We start from the raw sequence: 16,510 nt of genomic DNA, 5'->3' as shown, positions 1-16,510 counted from the left end.
TTTTCAAATAAACAAAGACGGAGGGAGCGTATGAAATATTTATCTTTTATAGTTGTGTCGGTAGTAACACTATTTAGAGGGTGTTGTTTGCAGAGATCTCGTTCCGGGTGTGGCAGTGTGGTGGCAGTCTGGAGATCATCCCCTGCAGCAGAGTCGGTCATGTCTTCAGGAAGAAACACCCGTATATCTTCCCCGAGGGCAATGCCAACACGTACATCAAGTAAGCCAACTGACAGACTTGTTGTTTCTTTGTTGTCATGATTTACAATAATGGGCATTTTTTAATGGTCTAATGTATTATCTGAAATCTGATTGATTTGCTGGATGGAGCCTCATTTCTGTCAGAAAAGATGAAAAGTCCCGTAACATTAAAAGGAACCCCGGCTATAATGGCATGTTAGCTCTACATGATTTATTTTGCTGTCAGTAAAATTTTGAAAATCATTTCCATCTGTTATATTTTTGAATAAACCTTTTTTGCATGTATGTTGCCATTGTTGTTTACGTCAAAGGCATTCTAGTGTGACGTCAAATGTTTGCACCACCCAGCTCACTGGTGTTTTGGAACGTAGCAGCGATCTGCTCCTCTGTTCAGCCTTTTCACTTTGGATCACAGCGCCATCAAAGACATGGGGGGAGTGAGGAACAAGCCAGAGATGAAAATGGGGAGTTGGCCATTGTGGGCGGTGTCTTTGTGGCAGCTGCGCCGCCATGCCGATAGGGAAAGAGAGCGCCTGCTGTAATAAGCTCCACTTTATATCTGCCGCTGTCCATGGTATTTATTCGTTTCATATTAACGTTACTTCAACGCTACTTTAAATGAATTACTTGTTACACGAGTTTTGTGTTCTTGGCCTGGTTCTGATGTGGCTCATTATGTGCGAGGCCATGGGAAGTGCCAGTGTGCATTTCTGACCATTTACTGAGTCAGGGGCGTCACTAGGTTTTAAGGACAGGGGTGGCTTAGCCCCCAGGAGATACACAGGATGTGAGCAAATGTAGCGTACCAGCAGAAAACCTCAAACGGCTAACAAGGGCTGAGAAATTATACATTATTATTATTTCTGTCTGTTTTTCAATACAGAACAACAACAAACAGTTTTAGACAGTAACAGGATGTTTACAGCATTAACAAGAAAAAATGGTGGATGGAAGCATCAAAGAACGCGTCTGTTTCTAAGAGTCGATCTCTCTGTTGTGATTCTGAAGCTCGTCTTTTTCAATGACTGCAAGACTGTGAAGTCTTTTCTGGCTCGTTGTTTGACGCAGCCAGGAATCCAACCGACGCAGTGCAACCGACGCAGTGCAACCGACGCAGGGCAACCGACGCAGGGCAACCGACGCAGTGAAACCGACGCAGGGCACTAAAGGACCTTTCACATGAGCAGCTGCTTACGGGCACTGTTAGGGCTACTTGGGTAGAACCTTCAGAGAGGGAAACATGTCTGAATCAAGGAGGTTGTGCGCAGACAATATATCTTTGGGAGAACATCCAGCCTCTGTTTTCTGGCCACCAGAACCTCCTCTGTTTTCAGGCTGGAGTGTTGAATTTCATTCAAGTCTGATCCACTCAAGAGGTTCTCACATTCAGGCCTGCATGCTGGATGCCTTTTAGTAGCTCTGCATCTACTGCAGAATCTGAACTCAAGCTATCATCCTACCCACACAAGGGAAAAGTAACTCTCTTTTCACTGTGTCTGAATTCTATTCAGTGCGTGAACCTGCAGGTTCCTCCAGGTTCTGCAGGTCTCTGCACCTGATTCAGGGAGACTGTGGGCGTGGCACAGGGCTGTGGTCCATTCTTCATCCATCCGTTCACGTTCTTCTCCTAAAGCTCTTCTATTATGCTCTGTGTGCTTCAAACACGCTGCAGGGACCGACAATTAGCGCGGTCACAGGGAAAACGTGGACTGGAGTTTCAGTGATGTGGGCATTCTCTATAGGAACAGGTGTAACGGGTTCTCTACCTTACGTCATGAAGTGAGGGGAAACAGATCCATGATCAGATTTAAGTCAATAATGATAGGTTACATGTTTTTAAACATATATTCTGGCGGTTTTAATAGAATATGTCGGCATTTTTTGGTCACTGAACAAAAAAAAATATATATATATATATATATATTTTTATAAAACAACCCAAAATTATTTAGGGGGGCTGAAGCTGAAGCCCCCCTAAAATAGGCCTAACGACGCCACTGTACTGAGTTGTGTATTTATTTGTTTAGTTATTTATCTTTGCCCACTTGTCTGCTCGTGTCGATGGTCTCGGTGGATTGTTTGAACTGAATTGCCTTTCTGGGATAAATAAAGTTGTCTGAATCTGAATCTGAAACATATATGGTCTGTGTATATGTATATATATATATATATATATCCACCCACAAACCAAAAAGGACACATTTCGTCTGTGTCTTGCCTGTAGGCCATTTGCATTGCCATTTGCATCTGTTCGGCTCTGAAATGATGACTTGTCTCTTATCACAGCGGCCTGATGTTTGTGATCAGTGTGGATATCCTTAACAAAGCTGCTCATTTGTTGCTCTGCTGGTTAATGAGCTGCTGGCTCTGAGCTGGCATCCTTGATTATAAATAAGCAAAATAAAAGGAGCTGCTTAATAATTTGATAACAAAGATAATGTTTCCTCCCTCCGTGAGGACTGCTGCTGTGTCCTCGTGTGTGTGCATGTGATTTTTTAATTGTAAGGCTGTGTATGAAACATATTTATGTTTATACGCCTCCAAGCATCTCATATCCTCTCTCTCTTCCCCTTTCATTAAACAGCTAGCAGAAAGTGTATTTCCAGTAATGGAGGGTTTATGTCATTTCAATGAGATGGTTTACAGCTCACAGAAACTCAGCTAATAGCTAATTACTTCAGAGAGGGAAAAGGAGAATGAGAGAAAAAGCAAATTGGGATGAGAGATGGAGAGAATGTGCTCATTGTTGGCGCAGCAAGGCTGAATACACTCATGTTCACACCTACAGGTTGTTACACATGCACACGCACACACACACGAGTCTGATGTGAAAATAATGAGATTGTATGGAGAGTCCAGACCTCTGGAGGTAGGCTGTAGTTTCAGCAGCGCATTCAAGGCCAGTAGTTTAACCCTGGGACCTGCTGATGTCTGTTTTTACACCACTCCTCCTTCTTAACCGCATCGTTGCATATATTTATTATTTTTGTCATGTAAACGTTTAAATGTCTTCCCTAAACATCTGGGCCGGAGAAGCTGGGATGATGTTCTCCTAAAGATTTTCTCCATGTTGTTGCACTGTATTAAAGCCTTGAGTTTAATTATTGAGGCATTCAAATCCAGATGATGTCCCTGAAAATCACTGATTCCTCAGATAGTGTTGAATAAAGGTAATGTGGTGCAGTTTCCCCTGGTCTGATTTAGGTAGTGTATTGGTGTGTGTGTGTGTGTGTGTGTGTGTGTGTATTACAGGAACACACGTCGCACAGCTGAGGTGTGGATGGACGACTTCAGTCTCTTCTATTACTCTGCTCGCCCTGCAGCACGGGGGAAATCTTATGGAGAGTAAGAACACACACTTTTTATTCGTGCTTGTGGGACGTCTGGTTCCAAACCTGTTAACTACCATCTCTAATCTATTCAGTTTAGCAGTTAGGATTAGCTGTGACAGTGTCATCCCTGGTGCCACAGACAACAGGTCGAATGTATTAAGATGCCTTTTACCATCAAAATCCTCATGAACTTTCAGCGGGGGATCTTTGTTTAGTGTCACGTCTCTCTTTGTTCCCATTATCTCACCTGTAAACTATTCAATAATGGTCAAATGCAGAATCTTCAACGAATAGCCTGCAATGGAAAAAGAGTGAACTGGCGATAGCTCCTAGCATCTGGATACCGTCACCATAGTGCAGAATCCTGTGGTTCAAGTCGGGAATGACACAGCCAGAGGTGCTAAAGATTACAGAATATAATCCCTGGACATTGATCATAACCTTAACAAGTAACTTGTGAAAGTCTTGTTTCTGCTGAACCCAATTAGGTCATCTTTTAAGTTTTCAGTGAGCCCCATGGATTTATAGGAGCTCAAAGACCCTGCGGCCGCTCTCTCGGGCGTTGATTCAGATGCCATGAAGCAGAGTCCTGTGAAACAGATTAAAATCCTTAAACGAGAGAGGAGAGAGAAAACTGCCTTTCATCTTGTGGCATGACTCCTCAAACATGAAGGCATAAGCCTAAGAAGAGGCTTTACCTTGGCCCAGTGCTTTGCCCCGTAATTGGAGGCAAGTCAGTCCTCACTATATAATTTGTCGGAGGCTCCAGCAGGCACCAACATTAGAGCCCATCGATGTGTTTGAATGTCAGTGTTTATCTCAGACCGGTAAACACTGGCATGCAGATATTCCATGTCCACTTCTGCTAGTTAAAGTGTTACTGAACAGGCCTCTGAAGTAACTGCTGATTGATTGCTTCTGCTTTTGTGTTTCCCACCAGCATCCAAGGCAGAGCGGAACTACGCAAGAAGCTCAAGTGCAAATCCTTTAAGTGGTACTTAGACAGCGTGTACCCAGAGCTCAAGTAAGAGTGTGTGTGTGTGTGTGTGTGTGTGCGCTGTATACTACTGAGTATACAGCATACTGAAAATTTCAAAGCTGATATTGAAGCTGTTTATTGTTAACATAATATAATGTATATAATATAATATTTTTGTGTATTTGTTGTTTTCTTAAGGGGAGCTTCTTCTAATTCAACCAGCTGAGCTTTTGATGGAGTTTGAAAGTTGTGACACTGACACATTGTTGTCGAACCTCTGCTTCTTTGATCTGCTCAAATTAGCTTTTGATTGTGTCCTTTAACTGGAGAACGCTCACCATTCCCATTAGACAAATTCTACAAGCTGTAAAGGGTTTGGCGGTTCAATACTTAAACTAAAACCAGTTTAGTCTGTGTATTTTATGGTGTGGTCAGAACAGGTTCTTGTAACAAAGTGTTTTCATATCACAAGTGATGGTGTGGGCATAGTGACATAAAACATAGGAGTTAGATGCACTAGCAGATTTGTATTGGGCTTTACACACCTATGCAGCACCCTTTGTTGTCTGTTTGATTATGTTGAAATTCCTCCACCACCCACTTCCAAACACACACACTTCCTCCTGGTTGTATGAGTTCATACAGTACACATACAAGTACCTTTAAGATATAAGCACACTCTTTTAAAAAACGTCCTCTGACTTACACACACACACACACACACACTTAAATACCCAAATACCCATTCATCCACTGGAGGCTGGTGTTAATCCCCTAGAATGGAATAAACAGGCTTGTTCTCGAGGGATGATGGACCTGACCCTTAAAATTCAGAATAAGCTTTAACGGGTTATTAAAACAGAGAGAGATAGCAGATTGAATTAATGCAACAGGGCTTCAGCCCAAGTTTATAGCAAAGCTAAGAATTTAACAAGAACAACTGAGAGTTTATCAAAGAAAACGACTGGGGGGAAAACTTTCTGAAGTAATCAAATTAGAAAATTGTAGCATTCAGCGGAATTGTTGAATGTGAAGAGCATCACTTTGGAAAACACTGTTAAAGTGACTGCGATATTTTGATGTAGTTAATGAGACCAACCTTTCAACAATTCTCTCTCCGTGAGACTTTCTCGGTATTTTATTTAAGGTATCTACTCAAGCAGGGGTCGGCAACCTAAGACACGCGTGTCATGGCTGGCACGCGAGGGCATTTATGTTGGCACTCGGAGGATATTCAGAGGCATGAAAATATATATATATATATATATATCATATTTAACACCTCACAAGAAATGGAGCACACTAAATGTTCTTAAATACTCATTGTTAAATATAACGATCAACTAAAGCAATTGAAATTTTAGTGAACATTTAAATGCTGCAAAGAAAACTGTAAAAACAGTTCATTTACAAATGACTTTATTAAAGAAGTAAGTGTTGGCACTTTGGGCTTGAGTAAGTGCCAATGGTTGCAGACCACTGCTTAAATCCTGTCCCTTCCCTTTGGGTGAATGAGAGCTATATTAAAATAGCCTTGGTGCATTAATAATAGCTCAGATATACTGGTCCGTCGAACTTTATGCATTTTATTTTGACTTACAGAGTCCCAGACGACTCTGACTCCCAGTCCGGTGTGATCAGACAACGGCAGAACTGTCTGGAGTCTCTCAGAGTGGAGGGCCAGGACCTGCCCGTCCTCACACTGGGCCCCTGCACTGGAACAGAGAGGGTCTCTGCTGTCAACCAGGTGGGTCAAAATGGAGTTATGATGACTTAATGGCTGAAATTTTAGCATTTGGTATCTGCATACACTTTCTAGCTCCTCCTGGATCCTAGTCTTTTCCCGGACTGAGTGATGAAACTCCTCCAGCGAATCTGGGTCAATCTTGGTGTTGCCTCGGTCTGGAGACATCCTAACCAGATACCCAATCAGCTCATTTCTATGCAAAAGAGCTGCAGCTGCACTCCAGCTCTCTGTCAGTCTGAAGCTCTCACCCTGTCTGTGAGCCTGAGACTGAGGCCAGCCTCCCTGTGGAGGAAGTTAATTTCTCATTTTGTGCTCATTACCCAGGGCTCATGACCACAGGTAAGGGTTGTAATGAAGATGGACCAGTAAATTGACATCAGAAACACGCCCGCATGACTTTGTTGACCAATCATGACGCTACACATCATCTCTGGGCTACACGGGCACGTGTATACGTTCGCTTATTCAGACAAACAAGCCTAGCATACTGAGAAATGTCTGCACTGGATCAAACTGTAGAAGAACACGACCAGTAGAATCCATTTAAAACGTGAAATGAAGAACAAAAATTAAAAAACTGTCATCTATGCGTGTCAGGGCACAGACAGGGAGGACCCAAAAGCACCACAGAAGAAGAGGAATCCAGAAACTGTGCTTTATCAATCACAATGGGTAATCCGTCCAAATCAGCAGACAGATCAGAAGGGGCAGGCAAAGGGGAGGTCCAAAAAACAGGCAGAGTTCAGAAACCAGACAAATCCAATGGGGCAGGCACACAGGTGGAATCCACAAAACAGGCGGGGTCGGTACACGGGCAGGTGGGTAAAGGAAGAGCGCTGGAAAGTAGGATCATGTCACTAAACAATCTGGCAGCGTGCAGAGGTCTGAACAGAGACTAACTACTAATTAGGGGCTGATGAGGAGATGAGTGGCAGGTGGCATGAATCAACTGATGAGGAGATAGGTCTTCAAGAACAGGAGATGTTAGGAACATAGAAATAAGGAGTCAGATCAGACAGCCGCCATGACAATGCAGAAGTAATGAACGACTATTTAAAGTAACAATGAAGTTTAATCTACTCTACCATTTAGGTTTACGTCTGCAGCTCCCTATATTGAGCTCTAAGTACAGTTATTGTGTGTTTTATTAGTTATTATTAGTGTTGGGGTTCATTCACTGTGCGATTTAACGTGGTTAACCTCATATTTACGTCTGTATTACACACTATCTACGATGACGGGTATCGGCATGTGGTAGACCGAGGGTTGGGTAGGGCCGAAACCCACCAATTACGGCCACGGCTCAGTAAACACCAAAAAACAAAAGGAGGACTCGCAGGTAAGTTCCTGATTCAGAGACACAAGTTTGACACAAGGTTAAAATATGTTTATTTTATTACAAAATTACAATAATTAAATGAATTTGACACAGTCAAAAACAGGCCTATAGCTAAAATCCAGACATTGTCAGAAGTTGAGAAAAGAAGTTGAGAAAACCAGAAAAGACGGTTTCTTGCTTGACGTCCACACAGCCAGCTTTTCCGCGTGTACCAGTCCGTCTGGACCGAGCGGGTCGACGGTCCCGTAGTCTGGAGCAAAGGTGGGAAGCACCAGGGATCAGCTCTGAGCCCCTTTTTGTTGCCATGGTGATGGATAGACTAACAGATGAGGTGAGACAGGAAGCTCCTCTGAATATGATGTTTGCAGATGACATTGTGGTCTGCAGGTAGAGGAGAATCTAGAGAAGTGGAGGTCTGCTCTAGAAAAGAGAGGGATGAAGGTGAGCAGCAGTAAAACAGAGTACATGTGTGTACATGAGAAGGTCCCAGGGGGGACAGTGAAGCTACAAGGAAGAGACGTAAAGAAGGGAGAGGACTTCAGGTACCTCGGGTCAACAGAGTGATGGAGAGAATGTGGAAAGGAGGTGAAGAATCGTGTGCAGGCAGGCTGGAACGGGGGGAGGAGAGTATCAGGTGTGCTCTGTGATAGGACGAAGGGACAGGTCTACAAGACAGTGGTGAGGACAGCCATGATGGACGGCTCAGAGACAGTGGTGAGGACAGACATGATGGACGGCTTAGAGACAGTGGTGAGGACAGCCATGATGGACGGCTTAGAGACAGTGGTGAGGACAGACATGATGGACGGCTTAGAGACAGTGGTGAGGACAGCCATGATGGACGGCTTAGAGACAGTGGTGAGGACAGCCATGATGGACGGCTAAGAGACAGTGGTGAGGACAGCCATGATGGACGGCTTAGAGACAGTGGTGAGGACAGCCATGATGGACGGCTTAGAGACAGTGGTGAGGACAAACATGATGGACGGCTTAGAGACAGTGTCTCTGAGGAAAAGACAGGAGGCGGAGCTAGAAGTGGAGGAGATGAAGATGCTGAGGTTCTCCTTGGGAGTGTCCAGGTTGGACAGGATTATAAATGAGACAAGAGGGACAGTGAAGGTTAGACGTTTTGGAGACAAGGTCAGGGAGACCAGACTTTGATGGTTTGGACATGTCCAGAGGAGAGACAGGGACTATATCGGTAGAAGGATGCTGAGGATGGAGCTGCCAGGGAACAGGACTAGAGGACGACCCAGGAGAAGAGACATGGACGTAGTGAGGGAGGACATGAGAGTGTCTGGTGTTGGGGAGGACGATGCAAAGGACAGGACTAGAGGACGACACAGGAGAAGAGACATGGACGTAGTGAGGGAGGACATGAGAGTGTCTGTCCATAAAGAACAACATCACAGCAGCTGGAGTGGAGCCGTGCGGTAACGGTGTTGTCGTATTCCGTTGAGCGTGACTCTCTTTGGCAGAAACACACCAGCCGTGTGCTTTATCTGTCGTCGTCCTCTCACGGTCTCCCTTTGACCACTTTGTTGTACCAGGAATGAAATCTAATGCTTTAAAGTTTAGTTAAGAGCTAATAAATATGAGCTCCATACAAGTAATACTAAACACTTTGTCAGTAAATATATTTTAACTGGTTAATGGCAGGTAGTCGGTAAATGAGTGACCGTTAAGATGCATACAAGCGGTTTCCTCAGAAAAATAGTGCTGACATGGTCGTCCTTTAGACGCTGCAGTAAAACCGAAGCGTACTTTGGTTTTACCGGTGATTGATCCAGGGAACGCTTGTGCTGAGCATGCAGGGTGTGTTTCAGCACAAGCGCTGGACATAAGGTACCCTCACTAGACCATTCCTTCATTCCTTCATTGCACACTTTCTGAACCTGTGTCCAGTAAATATCTCCAACGTGACATGAATAAAGTCTTATCTTATCTTATCTTATCTTATCTTATCTTATCTTATCTTATCTTATCTTATCTTATCTTATCTTATCTTATCTTATCTTATCTTATCTTATCTTATCTTATCTTATCTTATCTTATCTGATCTGATCTGATCTGATCTGATCTGATCTTATCTTATCTTATCTTATCTTATCTTATCTTATCTTATCTTATCTTATCTTATCTTATCTTATCTTATCTTATCTTATCTTATCTTATCTTATCTTATCTTATCTTATCTTATCTTATCTTATCTTATCTTATCTTATCTTATCTTATCTTGTCTTGTCTTGTCTTGTCTTGTCTTATCTTATCTTATCTTATCTTATCTTATCTTATCTTATCTTATCTTATCTTATCTGATCTGATCTGATCTGATCTGATCTGATCTGATCTGATCTGATCTGATCTGATCTGATCTGATCTGATCTGATCTGATCTGATCTGATCTGATCTGATCTGATCTGATCTGATCTGATCTGATCTTATCTTATCTTATCTTATCTTATCTTATCTTATCTTCCTACTAACGATGATTACACTCAACAATCTGCTTAAAATGCTGCCTCAACTTTGGTCAGCCCTTCACCACTCAACGACATTTGGTCAATTCTTCATCCTCTTCATCGCCTTTCTAACTTCACTCGTGCTAATCTTCATCACTTCCTGGTCCACAACAGGTTCCTCTCCTCCCCTTTGTTCTCTCTCATCTTCCTCATTCATTACTTCCTCTAAATACTTCTTCCATCTTCCTACACACTCCTGGCCTCTGTCAACACCTTCATCACTATTCTTCATCACTCTAACATGCTGAACATCCTTCCTGTCTCTACTCTTCATCAGTCTAACATGCTGAACATCCTTCCTGTCTCTACTCTTCATCATTTTAACATGCTGAACATCCTTCCTGTTTCTACTCTTCATCACTCTAACATGCTGAACATCCTTCCTGTCTCTACTCTTCATCACTCTAACATGCTGAACATCCTTCCTGTCTCTACTCTTCATCAGTCTAACATGCTGAACATCCTTCCTGTCTCTACTCTTCATCACTCTAACATGCTGAACATCCTTCCTGTCTCTACTCTTCATCACTCTAACATGCTGAACATCCTTCCTGTCTCTACTCTTCATCACTCTAACATGCTAAATATCCTTCCTGTCTCTACTCTTCATCACTAACATGCTGAACATCCTTCCTGTCTCTACTCTTCATCACTAACATGCTGAACATCCTTCCTGTCTCTACTCTTCATCACTCTAACATGCTGAACATCCTTCCTGTCTCTACTCTTCATCACTAACATGCTGAACATCCTTCCTGTCTCTACTCTTCATCACTAACATGCTGAACATCCTTCCTGTCTCTACTCTTCATCACTCTAACATGCTGAACATCCTTCCTGTCTCTACTCTTCATCACTCTAACATTCTGAACATCCTTCCTGTCTCTACTCTTCATCGCTCTAACATGCTGAACATCCTTCCTGTCTCTACTCTTCATCACTCTAACATGCTGAACATCCTTCCTGTCTCTACTCTTCATCACTCTAACATGCTGAACATCCTTCCTGTCTCTACTCTTCATCACTAACATGCTGAACATCCTTCCTGTCTCTACTCTTCATCACTCTAACATGCTGCACATCCTTCCTGTCTCTGTCTCTCTGTCTGTCCAGCCTGTTCAGATCCTTCTCTCCCTCTTTACTATCTAACCTTTATACAGGTCATCATATGACCACTGTTTGACCTTTGACCTCTACCTTTGCCTTTTGTCTCATGTCCCTGTGCTCGTGTTTACTCTCTTCTGTCCTCTCAATGTCCCACTTCTTCTAGTAACACCACTGGAGTCATCTTCCTCACCACCAGCCTATGTTGGCAGGCTACACTCTCTCCTACTACGACCTTACCTTCCTCCTGGACACACATTAACCTTCCTCCTCATCATCATGTCCTCCAGCTCTCTATCTTTTCCCATCATCGTCCCAACATTCAAAGTCTCTACTCTCAATCCTTTAATTCCCTCTTCTCCCGTTGCTGAGGCACCGGTCTTCGTCCTCTTCTTCGTCTCTGTCTTTGACCCACAGTAATCCAATTTCCACCAGCGTCCCGTGGGTTAACAACGCTGCTGGTCGTTGTTAACCTGAAAAAAAAGAAAAGAAAAAAAAACCCGGGCCTCGACCGATCCGGTATAACTTTCTTATTTACATTGATCTGCATGTTAGATTTGGAAAATTATTACGCCGGATGCCATTTCTGATGCAACTCTCTGCATTTATCCAGGCTTGAGACCGGCACAAGGGAGAAACTGGCAATGCTACGTTAGCTCCTCCTATTATATATATATATATATATATCCCTGGTGCAAAATAGTCATCTCATAAAATTAGCTGATTATTTCCTTTCATCTAATCATTACAAGCAGAAATGAGTAGTTGATTAACAATTATGCCAATCAACACAAAACGAGCATTCTATAGCCTGATAATGGATCAGTCTGTAGAGTTGTTTTTGAACTGAGTTGGTCAAGCATTAAAGAATGTATGTTGATCATTGTGAGTTAAAATAGCAACGCTGCAATTTAAACATGTTCTATTTCAAGCCGTTATTATCTAACGCAGTAAGAACTGCAGCCATGGAGGTGACTGTGATTCTTTTACATATAATACTAAGGTTAAAGGGGTAGATGTTGTCATTGTTAAGTCATAAATAAGAGCACTCTTAACCGTTGCTCAAATAAAAACAAGCTGAACTTGGCTTATAGTCTATTCACAGGTGACACAAGTAGTCCTGACATGTAGGATGAGGCGGTAGACATTTATAGCAAACCCGTTAATGCCACCCATTGTTTATGCTTTGCTTAGTTTTTGTTTCAAGAAGTTGAAATATGTACCGTACATACCTTAACCGTCTTTGCTATTAATAAATGTCACCAAATTATGACTGTATTTCACCTGACAGTGAAAGTCAGATGACAATTTAAAAGACATTCTTTATGTGACCCATCAGGTTTTCAGCATCAGACATCAAAGATCAGCAATGAATGGATAGGTGAGCTGATAAAGGCAATCAAATGCATTGATGGTGATTATAAACCCCTATTAAACAACTTATTGAGATCAGTGGAGACATTTTGCGTTTTGCGTGGAAGAAGCTGAAGAACTCTGATCTCAGCCCAGTCCAGTCCAGCTCCTTTGAGATGGACAGTATCACCGGACCTGGTCGCGGAGCAGCAACGCCCCAAATGTCTCATGCTCAGGAGTCTGAATGGGAGCGCCAGAAGAGAAGAGGCCCTTATACTCACAAGATGTTTCTCTGCATTTTGAAATAAAATGGTTCATCATCACATCTGCATAATCATTTTCATATTGTGCCTTTTTTTGTGATTTCACAAAATAAAAACTCTTTATTTGTAAAGTAATTAGCGAATGCCTGTCTCTGTTCCAGGAGTGGGTATATACTCACGGACAGCAGATCCGACAGCAGCAGCACTGTCTGTCTCTGTCTACCACCTTCCCTGCCTCCCAGGTCCTTCTGCTGCCCTGCAGCATGGCCGACAGCAAGCAGGTCTACACACACACACACACACACACAGATATTTATTCACGTCAGGTGATGTACTACCTGCAGGCGAGTCACAATCTAATCATGTGTTTGATTCATTAATTGAAATGTTAGTTAATCTCTACGGATAATTACACTCACACAGATCCACGCTGCAGGGGAATCTGCTTTACAGGTTTTCAGATCTGCAGCTCGCAAAACTCTGAACACACACATATCCACACACAGACAGGTGTCATTACCTGACCACTGGGCTTCTTGGTGGCATCCCAGAAGCCCCTGCAGCAGAGAACAGCCTGACAACCAATAAATCACTTGGAAGAGAGAGCGAGAGGGGGGAGGGGGAGGGGGGGGGGCAACGGAAACAGTGAAACAAGACAGATAAAAGAGAATAAAGAGAGAAAAATGGAGAAAGGGGAGGGGTGTGGGAGAAGGACAGAAATAAAAGGGACGTAAATCAAGAGAGGTCGCTGAATATTAGCTCATTACACCTCACCAGCTGTTCAGTCTATGGAAAAAAGACTGTGTGTGTGTGTGTGTGTGTGTGTGTGTGTGTGTGTGTGTGTGTGTGTGTGTGTGTGTGTGTGTGTGTGTTCATAATCCCGTCTGTATTCTTGCAAGGTAAAGATAAATCTACTAAATTGAACATGGAAAGTGTGTGTTTTTACACACATCGTTCATCATGTTCGTCATTGGCTGTTATTTAATCAGTGACTCATCCGATGAGAAAGATGAAACGGCTTGCAAGAAAGGGATGAAGAGACAAAGACGGGAGTGAATGCAAAGAAACCACGAGGGAATAACTGCAAGAAAACAATGATAAAGTACTGGAATCACATGAATGTTTGTTGAAAGGTGGGGGGGGGGGGGGGGGGTTACAAGGCCGTACAAGATCAAGAAGATACACGGAAATGATATGCTTCAGAGGCAAACACAATATGGCTGCTCACTGCCAATAAACACACATGTAATTGTATTTATTTGTATTTTACCAGGTAAAATCATTTATAAGGATGCCCTGGCAAGAGGCCCCAGCAGACAAAAGATCAAAACAGATAAAAGGAAAGTCCAGAAGAATCCAAGACATGTGCACACTCAGATTACTCAGATTACTCAGATTACTCGGATTACTCAGATTACTCAGATTACTCAGAATACTCGGATTGCTCAGATTACTCAGATTACTCGGATTGCTCAGAATACTCAGATTACTCAGATTACTCGGATTGCTCAGATTACTCAGATTACTCAGAATACTCAGATTACTCAGATTACTCAGATTACTCGGATTACTCGGATTACTCAGATTACTCGGATTACTCAGATTTTTCAGCTCGCCTCTTGTCTCCATTCCCCTCACTCTCCGTCTCTGATGAGGAGATTAGAACCCAAAGCTGGATAAAAGACTCTTTTCATATCTGCTGTTTTGTTTTAAGAGCTATGAAACAAACTATGGAAAATACCCCCCCCCCCCCCCCCCCCCTATTTAGCACACGCACACGCACACAAACACACGCGCAAAGAGTCTGTAGACAGTTTTACAAATCATGGGGGGGTGGCGCCCTCTAGCGGTGACAGGTAGAACTCATTATGGCCCGATCAGAGTTTTGGGCTTGCAGTACATCTTCACAGGCACATTATTGATCACTCCACACAGAACAAGCTCGATCGCGTCTGGTGGACGGTTCATTCCCAGCTCCTCCTGTCAACGCGATAAAGTTTACACCAAGCTCAGCTCTCTTGGAAGCAAAATGATACAACCCTCATTTATGTTTAGCAAGTCTGTTGTTTAAATATAGTATTTGTCAGCTGTTTGCATGAACCAAATCTAGGAGAAATCTACCGGTTTTTCCTCATTGAACAACAAAAGGCGACTGCAGCTCCAACGTTTTATACCCGCTGAACATTCCTCACAAGTGCACTGTTAAAAATTACAGAACTCCAGATTAACCATCACAGTCGGGTTGCCGGATCTCGTGGGCCTGGCTGGCCAAGCAGATGAGTGAAAGAATCTGGATCAAACTATTTTTTTTAACTATTAAAGGTCCGACGTTATGAAAAACTCACTTCCCCATGTTTCTACACTATTCTGGTGATTTTGGGTCCTTATGGAAATGGAATGTTTTGCTCTCAATAGCAGGCATGTACCTTTACAAGCCTGCTTTCATTTATTTACAATAATGTACAATTGAAACCACGGCCCTAACCTGAATGAGGGTTGTGGTGAACGATTACACCGATTGAACAGAGTTCTGGACACTTCTTACATGTGCTCTACATTACAAGCCTCTTTGGCTACAAAGTCTAATCAGCCAGGCATACGTTCCATAAACGAGGCCGTCGTGGATCCGAGGATCCCCGACTCCTCGACTCCCCGTGACGTTGCAGTCGCCGCCTCAGTTGTTGAGATTCAGTGAAATCAAACTCAAACAACACAAATAGCAGCAGCAGATCCTCAAGCCTCTGACAGCTTTCCAGATGAACTTATTTTTGCATTATTCATGTACTTTACCACTTTGGGTGGTACACAGTATACACTTTTCGCTCTCTGCAGGGAAGGCGGAATGACACGACGTGGTCTGCTGACTGTATTATCTCTCCTCTTAACGTGTGTCTTTATCCTGCAGCGGTGGCAGAAGTCGGGGACTCACCTGGAGCACCTCGTCTCTCGGTTCTGTCTGGACTCGGAGATGGCTCTGGATGGGATGGACTCGTCTCGTATGCTGGTCATCAGCCCCTGTGAACTGAGCGCGTACACACAGAGATGGGACGTGCCCTTCTCCTGACCCCTGGGCCTGTGGACAATTCAAAGACATCTGCTCTGACACAGTGAGGACGCATGAGCACCTCATGTCAGGGAGTTGTGGCTGAGCGGGAAGCTCCTGAAGACTTCCTGATGCCTCCTCACTGATTAGCATGAGAGGAAATCAGTGTGTGTCTGTCTGCTGTGACGCAAAACATTTCTAATCAATGAAATGTCACGTTTGTTACATCTGGAGATTAAAGTCTGTACGTTTGAGGCTTATGACACATTTGGGGAAGAAACGAACCGAGTGCACCTTAAAATCCTGATCTGTCAAAGAGAATACATCGTGAACATTATCAAGGCAGAGTAATTCTAAAGCACAGCTTGAGTTCTTCGTTTATCGCCGTCTGTGCTCGAGGTCCAACGATGAACTGGTGCAGCAGGTGAAACGGACTCTAACACGTCCGCGGGATGAATATCACTGTTTTATACCGAGGCTCCAAAGTCTGCTAGTGGCGACGCAGACCTGCGATAACATGCTCAAATGAAGCTTAGCTATATATACCATGTTTTTATTCACAAACCATGAGCATGTTGGCGTTGGTATGATTTTAATAATGCGTTAGACTGAAGTGCTGCTCCGACC

General features: G+C 43.3%; 1 protein-coding gene across 1 annotated transcript in view; it reads left to right on the top strand.

The window, feature by feature from the left end:
- The window catches only part of LOC137914896 (polypeptide N-acetylgalactosaminyltransferase 14-like), a gene marked incomplete at its 5' end in the record, with an annotated part of 38,950 nt that extends 23,046 nt beyond the window's left edge, over positions 1 to 15,904 (top strand). The window contains 6 exons of the mRNA XM_068758384.1: positions 94 to 220; positions 3,454 to 3,546; positions 4,474 to 4,557; positions 6,115 to 6,259; positions 13,002 to 13,121; positions 15,746 to 15,904. Of these exons, the coding sequence (XP_068614485.1) occupies positions 94 to 220; positions 3,454 to 3,546; positions 4,474 to 4,557; positions 6,115 to 6,259; positions 13,002 to 13,121; positions 15,746 to 15,904 (728 nt within the window). The remainder of the gene's footprint in view (positions 1 to 93; positions 221 to 3,453; positions 3,547 to 4,473; positions 4,558 to 6,114; positions 6,260 to 13,001; positions 13,122 to 15,745) is intronic.
- Positions 15,905 to 16,510: the final 606 nt, after the last annotated feature.

This window comes from Brachionichthys hirsutus, unplaced genomic scaffold (assembly GCF_040956055.1).
Source record: "Brachionichthys hirsutus isolate HB-005 unplaced genomic scaffold, CSIRO-AGI_Bhir_v1 contig_391, whole genome shotgun sequence".
NCBI lineage: Eukaryota > Metazoa > Chordata > Actinopteri > Lophiiformes > Brachionichthyidae > Brachionichthys > Brachionichthys hirsutus.
This window is presented reverse-complemented; position numbering and strand designations above follow the sequence as displayed.